This window comes from Triplophysa dalaica, chromosome 5 (assembly GCF_015846415.1).
Source record: "Triplophysa dalaica isolate WHDGS20190420 chromosome 5, ASM1584641v1, whole genome shotgun sequence".
In the NCBI taxonomy this organism is placed as follows: Eukaryota; Metazoa; Chordata; class Actinopteri; order Cypriniformes; family Nemacheilidae; genus Triplophysa; species Triplophysa dalaica.
In genome coordinates this window covers 23,076,257-23,096,271 of record NC_079546.1, presented here as the reverse complement: position 1 = coordinate 23,096,271, position 20,015 = coordinate 23,076,257, and the positions used below count along the sequence as shown (strand labels likewise).

At 36.2% G+C, this 20,015-nt stretch overlaps 2 protein-coding genes across 2 annotated transcripts in view; one reads left to right on the top strand and one right to left on the bottom strand.

Annotated features, from left to right (window-relative positions):
• The window catches only part of LOC130421317 (uncharacterized), a 792,526-nt gene that overhangs the window by 109,439 nt on the left and 663,072 nt on the right, over positions 1-20,015 (top strand). The gene's annotated exons all lie outside the window — the stretch shown is intronic.
• The window catches only part of LOC130421318 (histone H4-like), a 366,115-nt gene that overhangs the window by 115,177 nt on the left and 230,923 nt on the right, over positions 1-20,015 (bottom strand). Inside the window, exon 3 of the mRNA XM_056749139.1 lies at positions 15,647-15,659. Within this exon, the coding sequence (XP_056605117.1) occupies positions 15,647-15,659 (13 nt within the window). The remainder of the gene's footprint in view (positions 1-15,646; positions 15,660-20,015) is intronic.

The following is a 20,015-nucleotide window of genomic DNA, read 5'->3' as shown; positions in this document are numbered from 1 at the left end:
CGCTTTGGATAAAAGCGTCAGCTAAATGACTAAATGTAAATGTAAATGTAGAATGTGTCAGTGATTCCTCCATCTTTTACATTTCAGAACAGAGAGGTGACGCTGTGACATTTTGATCTTCTATTGGTCTCACGCACTCACGTGACATGAATTCCCAGTTCAGAGTTCACCAAACTTGAACTTTGAAACACAGCAAAATGCAAAATATCTTCTCACAAATTTGCATGCGTATGTATGGAATTCAGTGGAATGAAAAGTCAAGTGTGATCCTCTACTATCTGTGTGTCAACTCATTGTGTTGTGTAGGACACACTTTCAACACAAATAGTTGAATACTCACCGACTGTAAGATGGTCTCCATCACTGCAGGATCATTGACATTCTGACCAGATTTCAGCTCAAATCTCACAATCTGTTTCTTGGTCTCTGGATGGTAGAAAGCTGTATTAATTTTCAACTCATATAAAGTGTGAAGAAAACAACATCACAACAGTTACACAAATCTACAGTTAATCTTTCTAACGCAACAACTGCATGTTTGGAAATGGAACTAATCATTGGTCAACTTCTCATTTTGTTTTCATAGCAAATGTTCTTTAGAATACACTAATGAAAATGAATAAATAATAATACTTAATTCATCATATGGTCTCCCGACTGTTTCTGCTGGAACTTCCACTAGCCAAAAAAAGAAAATTTAAGAAAATCAGAGCTCATATATAAATCTTTATTATGATTTTTTTATTTCATTTCTCCTTCTTTACTCCTTCATCGTTCAACGTTTTAACCAAAAATACATTTCAGAAGGACAGATCAGATCAATATAGTAGAACACTAACAATAGCCGGTGCATCTGACATTAAAACAGGATTTTCTTCTCTTCTGCTGCCTTCTTGTTCGAGGAGACTTATTATATAAATTACCCCGATAAATAACAGCTGACTGCACTACATAGCCTAAAATTTCATTTTATTTACTTTAATTTATGAAACCTTTCTAAACCTGTGGATTAACAGTTTTATAAGAGCAATAAGCCGTGCAAACCATTGGGTTACAAATGTCTCAATCTGTTTCTTGGTCTCTGGAAGGTAAAAGCTGTATTTAATTTCAACTCATATAAAGTGTGAAGAAAACAACATCACAATAGTTACACAAATCTTCAGTAAATCTTTCTAACGCAACCACTGCATTGGTTTAATACAAATGGAACTAATCATTGCTCAATTTTTCATTTTGTTTTCATAGCAAATGTTCTTTAGGATACACAAAGGAAAAGTGAATAAATAATAATACTTAATTCATCATATTGTCTCCCGACTGTTTCTCCTGGAACTCCCACTAGCCAAAGAAAAACAGATTAAGAAAATCAGAGCTCATATATTAATCTTTATTATTCCATTTTTTATTTCATTTCTCCTTCTTTACACCTTCATCCTTCAACGTTTTAACCAAAAAGACATTTCAGAAGGACAAAACACATCAATACAGTAGAACACTAACAATAGCTGCACATCTGACATTAAAACAGGATTTTCTTCTCTTGTGCTGACTTGTTGTTCGAGGAGACTTTCTTATTACACTCTGATAGTTACAACAGGCAAGTCTCATAACATTATTATTATTTATAAAATGGTCAGTTCTGGTCTTTGATTCTGATTGGCTGAGCCCAGTTCTAACCTATTATAAAATACCCCGATCTATAACGGCTGACTGCACTACATAGACTAAATATCATTTATTTACTTTATTTTATGAAACCTTGCTACACATATCGATTAACAGTCTGAAGCAGTAGGTTACAGTGCATTTTAAAACAGCTAATGTGGTTTTAATGAATCCGCTTCATGTCATACAACAACTGTCATGAGCTGTGTGGAATGAACCAAAATGCAGGCACACAGGCAGGATTCAGGACGAGGCGAGAAGGTAGGGGGTTAACAGGGAATTTATTTAAACAAACTAAACACTACAAAAGGCAAAACAAAAACCCACAAGGGGAAAACAAGACTTGAAAACTAAATACAGAAACAAGGACTCACTAAACACTAGACCAGGGTTTCTCAAATCTTACCCTGGAGGTCCGGAGCACTGCAGAGTTTAGCTCCAACCCTGATCAAACACACCTGAGCAAGCTAATCAAGTTGTTCAGTATCACTAGAAAATCACAGGTATGCAAGTTTGATCAGGGTTGGAGCTAAACTCTGCAGTGCTCCGGACCTCCAGGGTAAGATTTGAGAAACCCTGCACTAGACTAACAAACACTTGACAAGCTACTGGCAAGGCAAGGCAAGGCAAGGCAAGGCAAGGCAAGGCAAGGCAAGGCAAGGCATGGCAAGGCAAGGCAAGGCAAGGCAAGGCAAGGCCACAAGACACGGGCAAGGTAACAATTACACACGTGTATCATATACAATGAACGAGCACAGGACAATGAACACGAGGATGTCTCAAAGGGAGAGAAACCAAGAGGAAACAGGTGCAGGGGATAAACAATCAAGGAAAGCTAATTAACACAAACTAGGAAACAGGAGGGTAGGAACGATGACGCAGACCAGAGAGAGAGAGAGTATGGCGGCAAATAAGTGCCAAAATCGTCTCTCTCCCACATGAAACAAAGGATTCTGTATGATTCCACCTCTAGACCAAGAAATACCTGACAAGGTGAGGTGGAATCATGACAACAACGCCCTTAACCGTTATAAAATACACTGTAACCCACTGCTTCACACGACTTATTGCTTAATTAGACGCTGACTGTTTAACATCAGATGATCATCAATGTGACAATGTGTTTTACATCAGTTTTTCTCACTATCTTTGATGTTTAATACAAAATGGAAATCAATATTTTCAACAGTACATTTGTCGTCAAACTATTACATTGACTATCAACAGCTATGTTTGTCTAAAGTCTCTTCTCTCATTCTGTGTATTTATGATGTTTGTGTTGTGAGTAGTTTATGATCACACATAAAAACTTACGTGTCTTGCAGATGAATGGAAAAGTATTTGAACACAGTTGATCATCTATAAGACCATCAGGACGTATAACACCACAAGGTTGGTTGGAGTCCGTCAAGTCAGGTTGTCCAGTCATCCAGTTAATGGAGGACACGTTGACAACATTTATTTCATCAGACCACTTCCACGAGTCTCTGAACAGACCAATCCATGATTCACTAATGCCTTCCATTGTCATCTGCAGTGTCAGCTCTTGATCCTCAGTTTGATTGTGAATGACGGCCAGATCTGTGTAATGTTGTGTGCAGTAACTCTGAGCTTCATGCCAGAACATTGAGATATTAACAAAAACAAACCTGTCAGCTTCTGTTTCATTCTCTGTAGAGAGATCAGATTGAAAAAAAAACATTAGAGAAAAACTTCAAAGAAATAACATTCTCATGTTAAATTTAATAGTTATTTTAACTTTTTTACTATTCATTTGCATCTCATAGTTTAGACACACAGACACTAATAATCAGTGTATGAATCTCAACACTGGTGACGATCAACAAACTATTGATATCAACAGATCAACACTCAACATCACTAAACAAGCTGGACAATAGAATTGATCTTTTCTGATTATTTGATAATTAGCTTTAAGAACTCTGTTAGGTAGACCGGTTCTTATCTCACAGAGCATGCTGCTTAACTTCTGGTCCAGACCTTTGTGATCTCTAGACTGGACTAATGCAATGCTCGTCTTCCTGGTCTTTGTGAGGGCTGTTTCATAAAACAAGATATAAGAAAATAAGACAGGCTGATTTGAGTTTGTCAGACTTATTGTCAGTGGATTTGGTTTCATAGAGCAAACTTGAAATAGTTCAAACTCAGTTACTATAGCAACTAACACTGGGAACTAACCAGGGACCAGATTCACAAGAGCTCCATTAACATTGAGTCATGAGGATATGATGATATTACAACTAATTTTCTGTTATGATGAAATATATAATTACTCACTATTAATAAAAAAATAATAAAATAAGTCATGGGCATCGGAAGGACAAAAAAATAAAATTTGTCGACAGGGGTTTAGTGAGAAAAACGCTTGATGAGTCGTTATGACACTTTATCATTTTCACATCACATATCTTACACCACAGCTGCTTATTTTCACTAAAATGAAGGAAATGTTTGATGACAGGTGTTTAAGAAAAAATCTTAAGGTTACGGGTAGTATGGAGGTTTTTACTGTTCCAGTTGGCATCCGAGTTCAGAGTTCAATACTGCAAAATGGGCACTAGCTGGCGGCATAACTCCAGATAATGGACGTAACACACATTTATAAAAGTGATACTGTTGGCAGAGTCTCTTAGCAATTTATTCACAGTGCTCTTGGTTTAAAATGACATCACGGGCTCGAGAGTCTCCATCAAGCGCTTTATAGAACAAAAATTGTCATGTCGCATGATTTGCCTTTTAAAAGTCTCTCTATGTTATTTTAACAACACTTTTCTAAGTTACTTTTATAAAACAACCCTCTTCATGGGTTATTAAACCACTTCAGGTAATTCAAAACACAGTATATCTGCGTGTCTACCAGAAGTCCAACACATCTCATGTGACATCACTCTTTATCTCTTTATCACAGGTGCATCAGTTTAAGTCACTAATGCTCATTCTCTTCACTGCTGGATTGATCTTTTAAGTTCAGGCCCATCAACCATCTCTCACAACATTCATTTTATTTCTGTGAATATTTGACAGGAACACATGCAGTGACTGCTTTTTTTTTCACCCAACAACATTTTCTCTCAACAGGTTTTGTTCCTTGTGACTTGGTTTAAGCACTTGTTGTTCTGCACTCTCAGTACAACATATCACTTCATTGTTTAATAATTCTTGTTAGTTCAAATTTTTCAAAATAGAGTGTCTGCTAAATGCATTCTGGTCAATGAGAGGATTTAATTATATTACGTAGTTGAATAAATGCAATAATAATACATTAACTACTTAAAATGTTCATGTGATTGACATGTGATGGTCTTATTTCATACCTTTAAAGCAAATAAAGGGATATTCAGTAGAGCAGTCTTTATCATTCCATCCCATAGATGATATAAGGACACATTCCTCTTCTCCATTAAAGTTGTTTGGTTCACTTCCATACCATTCGGAGAATGAAATGTCTTCATTTTGATATGACCACCGCCAGCTTGAAATGTTATTGAAGAGTCCAATCCAGACGGCTGAAGTCAATGCTGTTTGAACGGCTATCTGTACATTCGTCCAGTCTTCAGTGTTTTGAACTGTGACCAGATCAAAGTGATGCTGTCTGCAGTAATCCCTTGACTCATTCCAAGTCATATTCTCCCGAATCAGAACATATTCACATGAGATGCTCTGAATGAACAGACAGAGTACTGTAGAGAGAGACAGAGAGAGAGAGAGAGAGAGGGAGAGAGAGAGAGACAGAGAGAGAGAGAGAGAGAGAGAGACAGACAGAGAGAGAGACAGAGAGAGAGAGAGAGAGACAGAGAGAGAGAGACAGAGAGAGAGAGAGAGAGAGACAGAGAGACAGAGAGAGAGAGACAGAGAGAGAGAGAGAGAGAGAGAGAGAGAGAGAGAGGGTTAATTGCCAGTTAAAAGCAATTGAACAATCTCTAGAAACAAATCGCTTCTGGGAACAAACACACTTAACAAACCCCACCATTAAGATCTTCCCATTCAGAACGGAGACGTATGGATAAAGCACTTCTCAAACCTCTTTAGAAAAATATCCAAGAACCATGAACAAACTAACCTACACAACAAACTATGCACTCTGGAGTCAACAATTAAAGATTACCAAAACCCTTTAGCTACACAAAGAAAAAATGCTTCTTCACCGGTTCTTTGGGATGATTGAGGTGCTATATAGCACCGCTACTGTATAAATTACCAGTTAAGCACCTGTATGGTTCTTCAGCGGTTCTTCATTGGTTCTTTGGGGTTGTTAAGGTGCTATATAGCACCACTGCATTACAAGTAACCCGTTAAGCCCTCAGTAGGCTATACAGTTATTTAGGATCTCAACTCTCTCTTAGTCTCTTTGGGCAAAGGATTAAAAACAACAAGATAATTCTGGGTTGTGAGAGCTGTTAGTCGTAGTTTTAATTATGTGGAAGGAGAAAGGAGGATGATAGAAAGCTGAAACATGGTGAACGGCTTTAGTCTTTGAATGAATGTAAATGGGTAAGAGACTTCATATGGGTGTGCGAAATCACCGAAATTATATCACAAATTCAATTTAAAAGGCTATTGTCTTTTTCTCATATAGTAACTTTTCTTTGTGTTATTTAGTGAATATTATATATTAATGTTTTGTGATTTAAGCTTATGTAATGTGTAGTGTATGGATCAAGCCATTCAACCTCTCACTCCCTTTTGTCTAGGTATTAAGATCACATCTTCAAAGACCATAGCAGACCTAGCTCCATGGGGTCTGGTTTTAGGGTTTAAACTCTCAAAGATAGTGTGATAACCATTTGGTTTCCCTGTAGGATGTTTACGACTCATAGACTTCAAAGCGTAAGTAATTAAGTCTGTGTCTCATCTCTAACTTACCATCTGAGGCTAACCAGAGAAACTTCTATGACAAATAGGAACTTATGTGATTTAAACTATCCTTTTTGTAAATCTATCTAAATGTCTATGTTGTGTGTTGTCGCACGTGCTATTTTATATACTCTGTATTTGTTAGATATGCAAGTTTTGATTCAGGGTTAATTTGACGTATTCATACGTTCTCAGTTCAATGTCTTGCATGTTTCATATGTAACTACACATCTTTGAAATCCCAATATGATGAGCTATGTTATAAAAACATAGCACACATCATACTATGCCCATAACTAAGTTTAGGTATTAAACGCAAACTGACCAAACTGTCAGAGCTATGCAAATGAGGTGCCATGAGAAACAAAGGATCTTTCTTAGGCCCCCTTTTCACTTTCATGGCATTGGCCCGCAGACCATCTGGGGGCAGGGCAGGTATGCATTTAAAACAGCATCACCGAACCATGTTTTGGGAGGACTTTTTGGAATCAAAAAAGGAAAAGAAAGAGGACGAGAAGACACTCCAAGGGACTCCCCTCTGGGGAGTCCGTTTAGGCCATGGAACTTTGGACTCAGAACCCAAACTCAGCGTTTCAACAGGACTGCATTCTGAAACCATTCAAGATTTCCATCAACGCGCATACAGATATTGGTCCAACAACAATATTGCAAGTATCCGTTTCTAAATATAGATAAGCTGCGTTAAGATCGTGCCTCTTTGTTAAAGATGATTTTAATGGTTTTCAGACATGTTTTACCGGCCTCGCGGCCATGCCCTCTCACTTTCTCTCTCTCTCTCTCTGCGCATCCTAGCGCATTTGTGTTTCATGTATTTGTTTTGTCTTCATTTTGTTTACCATGTAGAGTAGAGTTTAATAAAAACCCATAAAGGCATTTGTGATGGGTTCTCTTTGTTCACGCTCACAAACTTGGTCACTTAAACTGTGTTTCGATCTATGCTACCTCTGCTCTTAAATTTTGTTTGGTGAAGTCACGTTACTTATGGTCATGAGATAACGTTAGTGTATAAATCATTGATGCATTTGCTGGACGAATACATATAGGATTTGTATCACTATACTGCTAATCAGAATTGTAAAATATGTATGTGTAATGACGATTATTATACATATTTGCCTTTGAGCTAAACTAATTCCTTGACTGAATTTGACGTTTTAACAACTCATTTCATACATGTTTGATCTTGATAGATCTGGTGGAGAATCTTATTTGATGAGTAAACTCATCCGTAATTTAACAAGCAGCTAAAAACGCTACAAATGACATTTTTAATCATTTACTGTGATCTCAATGCCCTGGCGTTCCTTTGGAAAACTGCATTCAAGTAGACTACTAATTTCTACGTCTTTAGTGTGTCACATACTGGGTGAATAGCAAAATATAACAAATTATAAATAGGCAATAGTCAGATAAATTATCAAAAGCATTGTCAACATTCTCAATAACTATTGTCTTGTTATGCCCACAAAACTGAGTTGGAAGAGTTTTCCACTTTATCACACCATTGCTTTAAATGATATTTTACGTATATAGTTCAATTTCAATTTTCATATAGAAAAGGTATTGTTTTAATCTTATTTACATATATTATAAAATTCCACCATGAACAAGCACTTAAATCGCTTAAAACCTGAGCTGGACCTGCTCAGAACTACCTTTGACCAGAGCAGGTCACGTAACCTAGCAACCATTCGCCAATCAGGTGCATGCACCATGCAAGCGCGAGTTTAAAGCTTCCTGAGGAAAAGAAAACTTCGTCGTTCAGGATTCAGACGGAAAAGAAGCAAAAATGTATCGAGGTGAGTAACAGTGCCACAGAAATAAGCTCTTAACAAAATGTATTGTGAAATTATAAACAGGGGACATTTTTAATTTGTATTTGCAAAACTTACAGCGATTTGTGACAGAGCCAAACCAACTGTGTAAGGAAACGCTAAATTGCAAATTGAGTTTTCTTTAATATGCGAATACCATCACATTGATGCTCAAAAAACACCAACAAAGTCGAACCAGCTGCATTTGCTAGTTTCTAACAAAAAACTGAAGCGCATTTTTTCCAACCGACAAAGCTCGAGACACATAACGTTCACGTTAACCTCGAGACTAAAAAAACAGGCTTCAGTTAACGTAACAGAGATAAGTTACGGTTAGGGATATTTTTGCTTTACAAACAGTGAAGTGTGACGAAATATCATTGGTTTCTTAATGACGTATATATGTTTTTATATCTGTATTTACAGTAAGCAATACTGTTGTTTAAGTGTTAATGAATTGGATATAAGATTTTTAATGGCCTTGTGTTCATTTAACTGAATTACAGTAGCTGTTCAGTTCAAATTGTGTTAAACTATTGTTCTAGCAGATATGAGTAATTCAGGTTTTCGTGTAGGCATAATAGCAGATAATGTTATAGGCTAACATTCACCTTTATTTTATCTTTATCTTTAGACTATGAGAGTCTTCAAGAGTTGGACTTCTGTTCAAGTTTGCTGTTATTTCAGAGAGGATGTCTGAGAGGCTTTTTCCAGTAATTTGCAAGCAGACTCTGTTTTTGGCCCAGTTGGAAATACTTAAAAGCCCACCAATGAGGAGGTAATCAGAGTGGTACCCCATCAACACACAACATTGTGTCCACTCTGTTACATTGTGTACAAATGTTTTGCTAACTGTTAATTTGCTAAATTTATTTTTATTCTATTTTTGATGGCCATTTCTCTATTTATTTCTTTCTCCATAGAGAGCACCCTTCAGAAAGCACTAATCTCCCCAGTCAAGCTCAGTCTGATCCATATTCCTCTTTAATGATTCCAGCGTTGCTGAGGATGGCCATAGAAAGAAGAGATTCTTCTTCTGATCTGAAAAGTGCTAGTTAAACAAAACTGCGGACTCTATTGATTTAAACTCTGTTTGACCAACTTAGTATGAATACAATGTAAGATGCCACTACGTGTGTCTTTCTAGTTTGATGAAAACGTTTTGGACTGCAATCAATATCATACATCAATACATAATTATTTTAAGAAGTACATAACCAAGAGGGTCATAATGTAACAAATAAAAATCTGACATTTTTCCTTTTGTTTTGGGTGGTAGCACAGTTGTGTGTACACTAACACCAGTTTGCTTTTCTGTTTCTGATTTTTCTGTTAGGTACCCAACTCATCTTCAGTATATTGACCTTCTGTCTACTTTGATCACGGACTACCCATTCCTTAGAGAAAGTATTGGTTCAGGATATGTAAGTTTTAATTTGTATTAACATTGTTTCCTTGCTATATTGATTATCAAAATATGGTGAATTCAATTGTATAAATAAATAACAAATGTTTTAAGATAAAGGGTGCTGTATTTTTATAAGTGTAAAAATTATAGATCACACCCCCAAATTGTTTTTATCACACATGTATGCTGTTCTTTCTTCTGTAGAACACAAAATAACATATGAATAGTTTAGTTTCAAAACTGTATAAATCCATAAATCCAAAACTAACCAACTGCAGTTTGATTTATACATGATTTTTAGTGTTTTGCAACCAAACTCTTCATATTTAGAAAAATGTTAGTAATCAAACAGCAGTACCACTCATTCACTTCTATTGCACAGACGCAAAACCAATGCAAGTGAATGGGTGCCAGTTAAAAACATTCTTCAAAATCACTTTAAGTACATTCTAAAAAGGGTTTTACATGTAGTCAAACTATTCAAAAACATACACTGCGTGTACTCAAAATGTGTAGTTTTGACGCTCGAACCCTAATAAGCTTGAACCCTAATAAGAAAAATCCTACAAATACAATAGGTTTCTAGCCCTTCAGGCTCGAACCCTAATTAATTTAACTTAACTTATGTTTGTCTTTCAAATAAATATGAGAAGAAGGTTAATGCTATTATATCCCATCTTCCATAGGGATATACTCAGACCAGCCCTTTAGAAATCCCAACACCCAAAATGCTGCTTAAGGGCTGCAGGGAAGGCCATCCCATGCAGTATGACCACATTGTTCTAGTGTTGGATGGCCATTTAATTACAGAGGAAAGTGAGGACATCTCGATGGTACTGGGCCTCCTCCTGTGTGTGTTTTGCATTTGGAATCCAGTATCCTGTGTGCTCTTCGCTTTATACGTTCTACCTCTAGGAGATATAATAAAGCGACATGGAATTAGCTTTCACTGTTATGCTGATGATACTCAACTTTATATTTCCGCGAAGCCTCATGAAACCCAGCAGTTCCATCGAATAAAGGGTTTGCATAGCTGACTTAAAAATGTGGATGAGTAACAATTTTTTACTACTAAACTCGGACAAAAAAAAAGTGATACTTACTGGACCGAAAACTGCTATGCGAAACAACCAAGAATACTGCTTAATGATTGACGGATGCTCCATAAAATCCTCGTCATCAGCTAAGAATCTTGGTGTTGTATTCGATAGTACTCTGTCATTTGAAAGCCATGTCGCCAACACCTGTAAAATTGCATTTTTCCATTTTAAGAATATATCTAAATTACGTCATATGCTGTCACTGTCAGATGCAGAGAAATTAATTCATGCATTCATGACATCAAGACTAGATTACTGTAATGCACTTCTAGGTGGTTGCCCTGCGGGCCTATTACAAAAACTGCAACTGGTTCAAAACGCGGCAGCTCGAGTTCTTACACGTACAAAAAAGTATGAGCATATAACCCCGGTTCTGTCAACCTTGCACTGGTTACCTATAAAGCATCGCATTAACTTTAAGATCTTGCTTATTACCTATAAAGCCCTACATGGTCTAGCGCCGCAGTATTTGAATGAACTTCTATTGTATTACAGACCTCCACGTACATTACGCATTCAGGCGTCCTGTCAGTTGGTAATACCTAGAACTTCAAAATCGAGTGCAGGTGGTAGATCCTTTTCTTATCTAGCGCCTAAACTTTGGAATATTATTTGGAATATTCTATAACAGTACTCTACACTCAGCCAGTCTTGTCTCTTTGTTCCAAGGTTACCGCAGGATGCAGTTCATGCCCAGACCTGATGGCAGAGCTGAGAATGGGAAGCGGTAAACTGAAAAGAGCTAAGAGGATAGAGCTGGATAAAGGACGCGACAACTTTGTTTTTCCTACAACATTTAAAATGCTATTAGATTGTTAATGATAATCTTAAATCCTTAATTTTTATATTTTATTAAGCCTTGTTGTGCAAGCACTGTTGAGCTTGTGCAGAGGCAGCAGCTTTTGCCAGAGGGGAACTGGAATCCCCTGGTTGGGCCTGGGTTCCCCTGAGGTTTTTTTTCTCGATGGGAGTTTTGGGTTCCTCACCATCGTTTGAATATTGTTTTGCACTATCTGCCTGGCCGGGGGGCTGCTTTCGAATTCATACTTGTATTCAATGTGTCTCATGTACAGCTGCTTTGTAACAATGAAAATTGTAAAAAGCGCTATATAAATAAAGTTGAGTTGAGTATCCTAAAGGACTAAAAAGACAATGATCTTTTTGGAGTGTGTTGTTTTGAAATTGAAGGATCCAGCTGGACTTCCTGACCGTAAAAAGGGTGTACAACTCAATCTGTGAGTAGATTTAGGGGACAATATTATTTCTTTCTGTATCTTTTGGCTTCTTCCAGTTCTAGTTCAAGTTTCCATGTATATGTCTGTTTGCAACTGGTTTTGTATGATACATGTCTTGACATTTTACTCATTTATTTATTGTTCAAAAGAATTCAAGACGCACAACTTGTCTATGGTAGTATCTGTGGCTAATTAAAAAGAATTTCGATTTTTCAAATTAAGAGCTAATGTAGCCTCAAGCCAGTAGGCGAAAAAGAGTTTACAGGGTTACAGTATGTGTGTATAAACATTGTTGTATCAATTTGTATGGATATAAAAGAGTAGTTCTATTCAAATGTTCTATTGCATATATTTATTCCCTTACTTGTCATCATTTATTGTATTTGCTGCTTAAATACATAAATTTAAAGGTTTTTAAATCTATGGTGTTTTATGTTGTACGATTAAATATTCATTTTTTTAATAAGTGTCATTTATTAATGAGCCATCCTAGATCAATTTAAACAATACATAACACCTTTTTATGGTTCTACATAGCACCTTTTGATAAACGTGCTATAAAGCTTCTTTAAGTAGGTGCCATATAGTACTAAAATAAGTTCTCCTATGATTATGATCCAGAGAACCATTGTTGTTTCTTTTGAGCACCATATAAACCATTAAGTTATAAAGTGCTATATGGCACCTTAAATGGTTCTATATAGCACCATTTGACAAAGGTGCCATATAGCACCTTTTAAAATAGGTGCTATATAGCACTAAAAATGGTTCCCCTGTGATTACGAGCCAAACAACCACTTTTAGTGCTATGTAGCACCATTTGTTTTTTGTGTGTAGGCCAAAATATACCAAAACTTAAATCCCAAAAAGCAAGTGGTATCGACGGTATCCTAAACGAGATGATTAAACACGCAGACCAAAAACTTACACTCGCCATCCTCAAACTGTTTAATATCATCTTAAGTACAGGTATTTTTCCCACAATCTGGAACCAAGGTCCCATAACTCCAATCCATAAAAGTGGAGACAAATTCGACCCTAATAATTACCGCGGAATATGTGTAAACAGTAACCTAGGCAAACTCCTCTGTAGCATTCTTAACGGCAGACTTTTCCAATTTCTAAACAACCAAAACATCCTGAGAAAATGCCAAATTGGTTTCCAACCCAAATACCGCACATCCGACCATATATACACTCTTCGTACCTTAATTGACAAAGAAACAAACCAAAATAAAAGAAAGCTCTACTCATGCTTTGTTGACTTCAAAAAAGCTTTTGACTCAATCTTGCATGAGCGACTTTTTCTTCTGTTGATTCAATGTGGCATCGGAGGAAAAACCTACGACATCATCAAATCAATGTACACCAATAACACATTTGCAGATAAAATTGGCAACAAGCACACAGACACAGAGGGCTGTAGTCTAAGTCCTACACTATTTAACATTTACATCAATGAATTAGCTGGAGCTCTAGAACAGTCACCAGCACCCGGCCCGACCTTACAAGACACCCAAGTGAAATGCCTCCTGTTTGCAGACGATCTGGTGCTGCTGTCACCCACAAAAGAGGGTCTACAGCAACATCTGGACACCCTGCACACTTTCTGCTAAACATGGGCCCTATCGGTTAACCTTAAGAAGACTCGAGTTATGATATTCCAAAAAAAGCCCAGTAGCCAAAACCAACATCACCGTTTCAAACTAAACAACGTGCCCCTAGAACACACCAAGAACTACACATATCTCGGTACAAACATTAGTAACACCGGCAACTTAAATAAGGCTGTGAATGACCTGAGAGACAAGGCACGAAGAGCCTTTTACGCAAATCAAAAAGAATATCAAAATTGACATCCAAACCGTAATCTGGCTGAAAATAATACAATCAATTATAGAACCAATCGCGCTGTATAGAAGTGAGGTTTGGGGTCCTCTCGCCCACCAAGAGTTCAGCAGATGGTACAAACACCCAATAGAGACTTTGCAAACAGAAATGTGTAAAAACATTCTACGGGTACAGAGAAAAACTCCAAACAACGCCTGCAGAGCAGAATTAGGACTGTATCCTCTAATCATTAAAATACAAAAAAGAGCTTTAAAATTCTACACACACCTTAAGAACAGCGACACAGACACACTCCATCACAAAGCCTTAAGTCATCAAGAGCTGAGCCCAGAGAGAAACCCCTTCATCCAACTGATCTCACAACTAACTCTACAACCCCAAACATGCCCGAGCCAACCCCAAACCCCAGCCAGACTAAACCAAATGATCAAAACACAAAAAGAGAAATATCTCAAGCACTGGACAGAAGCAACAGCTCAGTAAAGTAAACTGGAATGCTCTCTGTCACTAAAGAGAGAATATAAAGTGTCAGAATAGCTCACAAGCGTATCAGACCCTAAACTAAGAAAAGTGTTGAGCATGTACAGACTCAGTGATCACCAGCTCACTGTAGAGACGGGCAGACACAGACACACATGGACACCGAGAGAAGAGCGACTGTGTCCACACTGCACACACAATCAAGTGGAAACAGAGCTGCACTTTCTCCTCTCCTGTCCCAACTACACACACATCAGAGAAACATTCTTCCCCCAGTTTACAAACTTACACAAAGACTTTGACCAGTTTCAACAAAAGGACAAGATCTCATACATACTGGGAGAAAAGTCAAGAAGCTCAAATCTGGCTGCAAGATATGTCAAGTCCTGCCATGACCAAAGAACAACCAGCACAACACAAAATAACACTGACAGGACAACACACACACACTGACACTGGCACCCTCATTGAGAACTTTGAATACAACTCTTTTTCTGTTTATATTGAGATGTATATATATATATATATATATATATATTTTACTTATAGAGTTTTAATTTTATTCTATCTTATTTTATTTTTTATCCTAATCTGTAACTCTGCATGTTTATATTTAATCTTGTGCTTTGGCAATGTACATTTTCTTTTATCATGCCAATAAAGCTCCTTTGAATCTTGAATCTTGAATCTTGAGAGAGAGAGAGAGACTTTTAACACACTTTATTAAAACATCCTCTAAAAAGCAAGCACTATGTTATCCCCAAACAAATTGTATCATAATTTAATATTGAGAAAGACAGAAGAAATAATAATGTGATAAAGTATGACACTGAGTCAAGAGAGGTGATGGGAAGACTCAGATGAAACACAAGATAATTCACATAAGGAGTTTTATTAAGGCATATGAAGAGGTTTGAGGTTTGAGGTCACAAGTTCATAAGTTATAACTTGAATAAAAGACTAAAAAAGGAATCACATAACTGTACATCCAGGCTTCTAGATACACATTTGCTCAAACTGACTATGAACAAAACATCTGCTGTAACACAAAACCAGCACAAGGTTTAACACACTGACACCCTCCTCCTCTCTGGAGTGACTATAAGAGAGACAGACTCTAATAGACCAGATTCACCTGAAGCAGATGTCAGTGGTGCTCACATCATGAGAACACAGGTGTAAACCAGCTCCATATACATCTGCCTGACTGCTCAAATCAACACAATATATTGTCAAGTTAAAAGTCTTTTGTCATTATATATGAAAACTAAGACAAAAGCAAAAATCACATCTCATCATCAAGGTCCACTCGAGAGGCTCATGTTTCATCATGTGTGTAGTGATAGAAACACAGCCGCACACAATGTGATATGTTAATTCCTGAAGGCTTTGTGTGTTTAATCAATTTAGTTGTTACATAACAGTTTGTGAATATGTGTGTTGATTCTAATGAAAATATCACAGCCATTAAACTGCTTTAGCCTCATGTTGTAGTATCACAGACATCACAGGACAAAAGTTACACATTAATAGACATTCAGACAATGTGCATCATCACTTAGACGTCATCATCTGATCTCATTGTGTTTAAACCACAACACATTCATCTTAACACACTGTTACAATAGCAGAAATAAACTCAACATTAAACCACAAGAGTCAAGAGCTCAAGTAAAGCAAACTCTGATCACAATAAAGGTGATTCAATGAAATTTCAATATTTTTCAACATTAGTAGCGGTTGTGAAAGTGATGCTGATTAAATGTTAATAACATTATTAAAATAAATAAACAATTAAAAGTCTTTCTGCATTCAGATCATTTAACACAATTTATTTCAAACCGCCTCATTAAATTGATTAATATCCATGTGAAAAACTGAAATGAGTCTGAAAAACATCACATTTGAACCAATTTTGAACATATGAACAATTATTAATAATGAAATAATTATTTTATCGTATGTCATTTTAAACGCCCTTTAAGACAAACACACATCTGCATTTGACAAACTGATAAAAAATGCACACATGGCATCAATCAACCTGTGTTTTAAAGTTTATTCATTTCATATTTGTATTTATTTTGATTTAAACCTTTTAAAGTTCAATTAGTTTTGTTATTGAACAAACATAAATTCAAACATTTAACATTAAGATGAAAAGTGTCACACTGACCTGAGAACAGCAGCACATGAATGAGTTTTTCCATTGCTGATGGCTTCACAAGTATGAAATGAATCTGAAACGATGAAAATATCTTATTGAATCATAACAAACACTTTAAAATGAACAAAGTGACTCAAAGTGAAGTGACTGGTTTGAATTATAAGAAGAAAACACAAGTTTACCTTCAACAACACTCAGGAGTGAACATCAGACTGTCTTTGCTTGTTCAGTCTCAACATTTCAGCTTTAGTGTCCTACACAAATGTGTGCATTCACCTAAATGCAAAACCTGTTTTCGGAGATCCTGAGACTGATTTCCATTTGGATCTTGTTTGCATGGAAACTCTAGGATTGGCCCAGGTGTGTGTCTGTGTACATACATGTGTTTCTGGGTATTAAAATCATGTACTTCATGTGGTTTTAAGCAGGGATGAAAATTGGAGGTGGAGGTTGAAATAAATTGAACTTCATGACTTTCTATACTATTAGATCACATAAAACCAATATCAAAGTTCAACACACAATTATTGTCACAAGGTTCTGTAGTCTGAAGGAGAGACACACAGATCTGACTGAAGTCTGTTTCCTGTGTCATGAAACCACGTAACATAACACAAGACTTTCTCTTTCCAGGAGGAATAAAATGTATAGATTTTGTCCAAATATTGATTGTTTTAATGTAGATCATCTTAGTCAGATAATAATCTCTCACTGGAGACCGTACAGGAGTCTTATGAAGAGAATCAAATAAATGATGCTCTTATCATCACACTTTTGATAAACAAGATTTTATAATCCCTAAACACTCTCACTAGAAATAATCTCACATCTTTACAGACACAGAAGCCATTTTGAGTCAATGCAAATGAATAACATTATTTGCATTGTTCAACAAATGTCTGAATTCCGTTTACTTGATGGTAATAAAGAAAATAAAATGTTAAATAATCTTCAGTATATATGAGTTTAACTAGTAAACATGACAGGACTTGAACATCATAGTTTCCATTAGTGTCCTCTGCATATCATTTGTTTTTAAAACACAACGCTGTTTTTCATACATTAAAGGTCTTCGTGATCACCGTCTGTCACGCTCAATTGAGTTTTACTCGCGTCATTTAAGATGCATATTAGACACATCTGTGAGTTTGAACCCTGATCTTCTCCATACACTGTTTGAAGTAAATAACTTCACTTTAAAATAAAAAAACTTTATAAAGTGACTTGTGTGACTTGACTCAGTCATACTTGAAGCGTACTTGAATTTATTCTATATTACTTGTCGCGTAAGTTTACTTAAAAATGCTGTTAATGTATTCACCACCATTCCATCCAAGAGGTGACATTGTGTTTTCAAGAAGATAGCCTATTTATGAAGATATTTGTTTGAATTGATGAAAGTCAAAAACTACTACATTCAGCACAAAAGTTATCACTGCCCCTTGACGTTAAACTGGCGTATTATAAAGCGCATCAGTTGATCTGAGCAAATTGATGTGCTGTTACATTTTTGGAGAGGTGCGTGTCAGGCTAAGGAGTAGGTCAGATGCAAAAATTAAAAACACGGTTTAATAATGCTGATGATATTTTGAATGAATATTGTTTTGATTTCTACTGAAATATCTGTGTTAAATAAAATGTGTTAATTTGTTTACAACAATATTTAAGTTGTAACTCAATGTTATTGGCTTGATAACGCATCAGCTCACTTCTGTTGCATTTAAGCAGCAATGCTGAAACTGAGAATGGAACTCTCCATTTCCTGTCATGTTTTGCATGGCCCTGAATAATGAGAGTCTGGGTAGATTTAAAGTGTTATTTTATGGATTCTAATATCCTAAGACTCATCTGTCATAAACGCTGTAAGAGTCACGAGGCACACTGTAAGAAAAAGAACTTAAATACTTAAGTTAAAAAACGTTTTATTATTACCTGTAAAGTTCAGTATAATTTATGTTCAATAGACTCATAGTTTATTTGATTTAACTTGACATTTTTAAATGAGAAATAAGAAAATAGTGTAAGTGACACAGTATTCAAAAACTTGTATCTTTACTCGGAGGCCAAATCACTGCAACCTGAACCCTTTCTCTTAACACTACAGTGAAGCAAACACCTTTTCCATATATAACAGTAATATATGAGACGTCAAACATAAGATCAGATACATAAATACACAGGAGCTGTAGATGGCGGTATGTCATCTTGAACCAAACCAAAGATAAAAGAATAAAATTTGTTCATTTAGCATCATTTCAAACATTAGGTCCCAACTAAAGCAAACACTGATCACAGTAATGCTGTTTTTATCACAATATTTTTTTCAACATTCATTTCAGGTTTAAAAGTAATATTGATTCAATTTCCAATATTGACAGATCAACCATTATAAACATTGATTCAATGGTGTTCATCTGCTCTCTTGCTATCTGGGTAGCTAGGGAGAGATCTAAAACATTCTGTCAGGGGGTTCCAGAGGATCAGGAATGAGAACCCCTGAGATAAACCACAGACTTGATTTGACTTCAGATTTGACTTGCTCTCACCTCTGTTACAAACTAAAAAGATGTTAGAAAACCTTTGTGCCATCTAGGGCTGCGACGGTGTGGTTGTCACGACAGCGTCACATCACTAGTGCCGACATCAATCAGACTGCTGATCACTGAGCATCTATTTTTATGAGTATGTCTTATCGTGTATTGTGTGTGTGTTTCTAATTTATTATTTTATCCAAACACGTTTCAGCTATTGAAGTCCACTGCAAATGTCCTTACTAATGACAAAATAAAGTACATTTCACTTTATTATTTACATTTTTTTAAGAATTATATGTATAATACATGCGCAAACATGCATATAAAGATGTATATATGTGACCCCGGCCGGAAAAAACAGTCTTAAGGGTCAATATTTCAAAATTGAGATTTTTACATCATCTGAAAGCTTTCTATTGATATATGATTTGTTAGGATACAAATCTGTGATCTGAGGGTGGACAAAAAGCAAAATATTGAGAAAATCAACTTTGAAGTTGTTAATCAATGGCACTGTAGCGGGCCATCCACTGGTACATTTACGGTAGAACATTTATAAAATACGTAAATTGAACATGATCTTTACTTACTATTCTAATGATTTTTGGCATAACAGAAAAATCTGTGATTTTACCCATACCCTGTATTTTTAGCGATTACTAAAAATGTTCCTGTGCTACTTAAGACTGGTTTTGTTGTCTAGGGTCACATATACAGTATATACAGTATATATATATATATATTGTAGTTTTGTTCAACAGATTGTTATTTGTCTATAGGCACACAAATAACATGCGTTTATGTGTTTGTTTTTATGCTGTATCTTATAATCACATTGGCATTCATATGTATTCTCGGCAGCGAC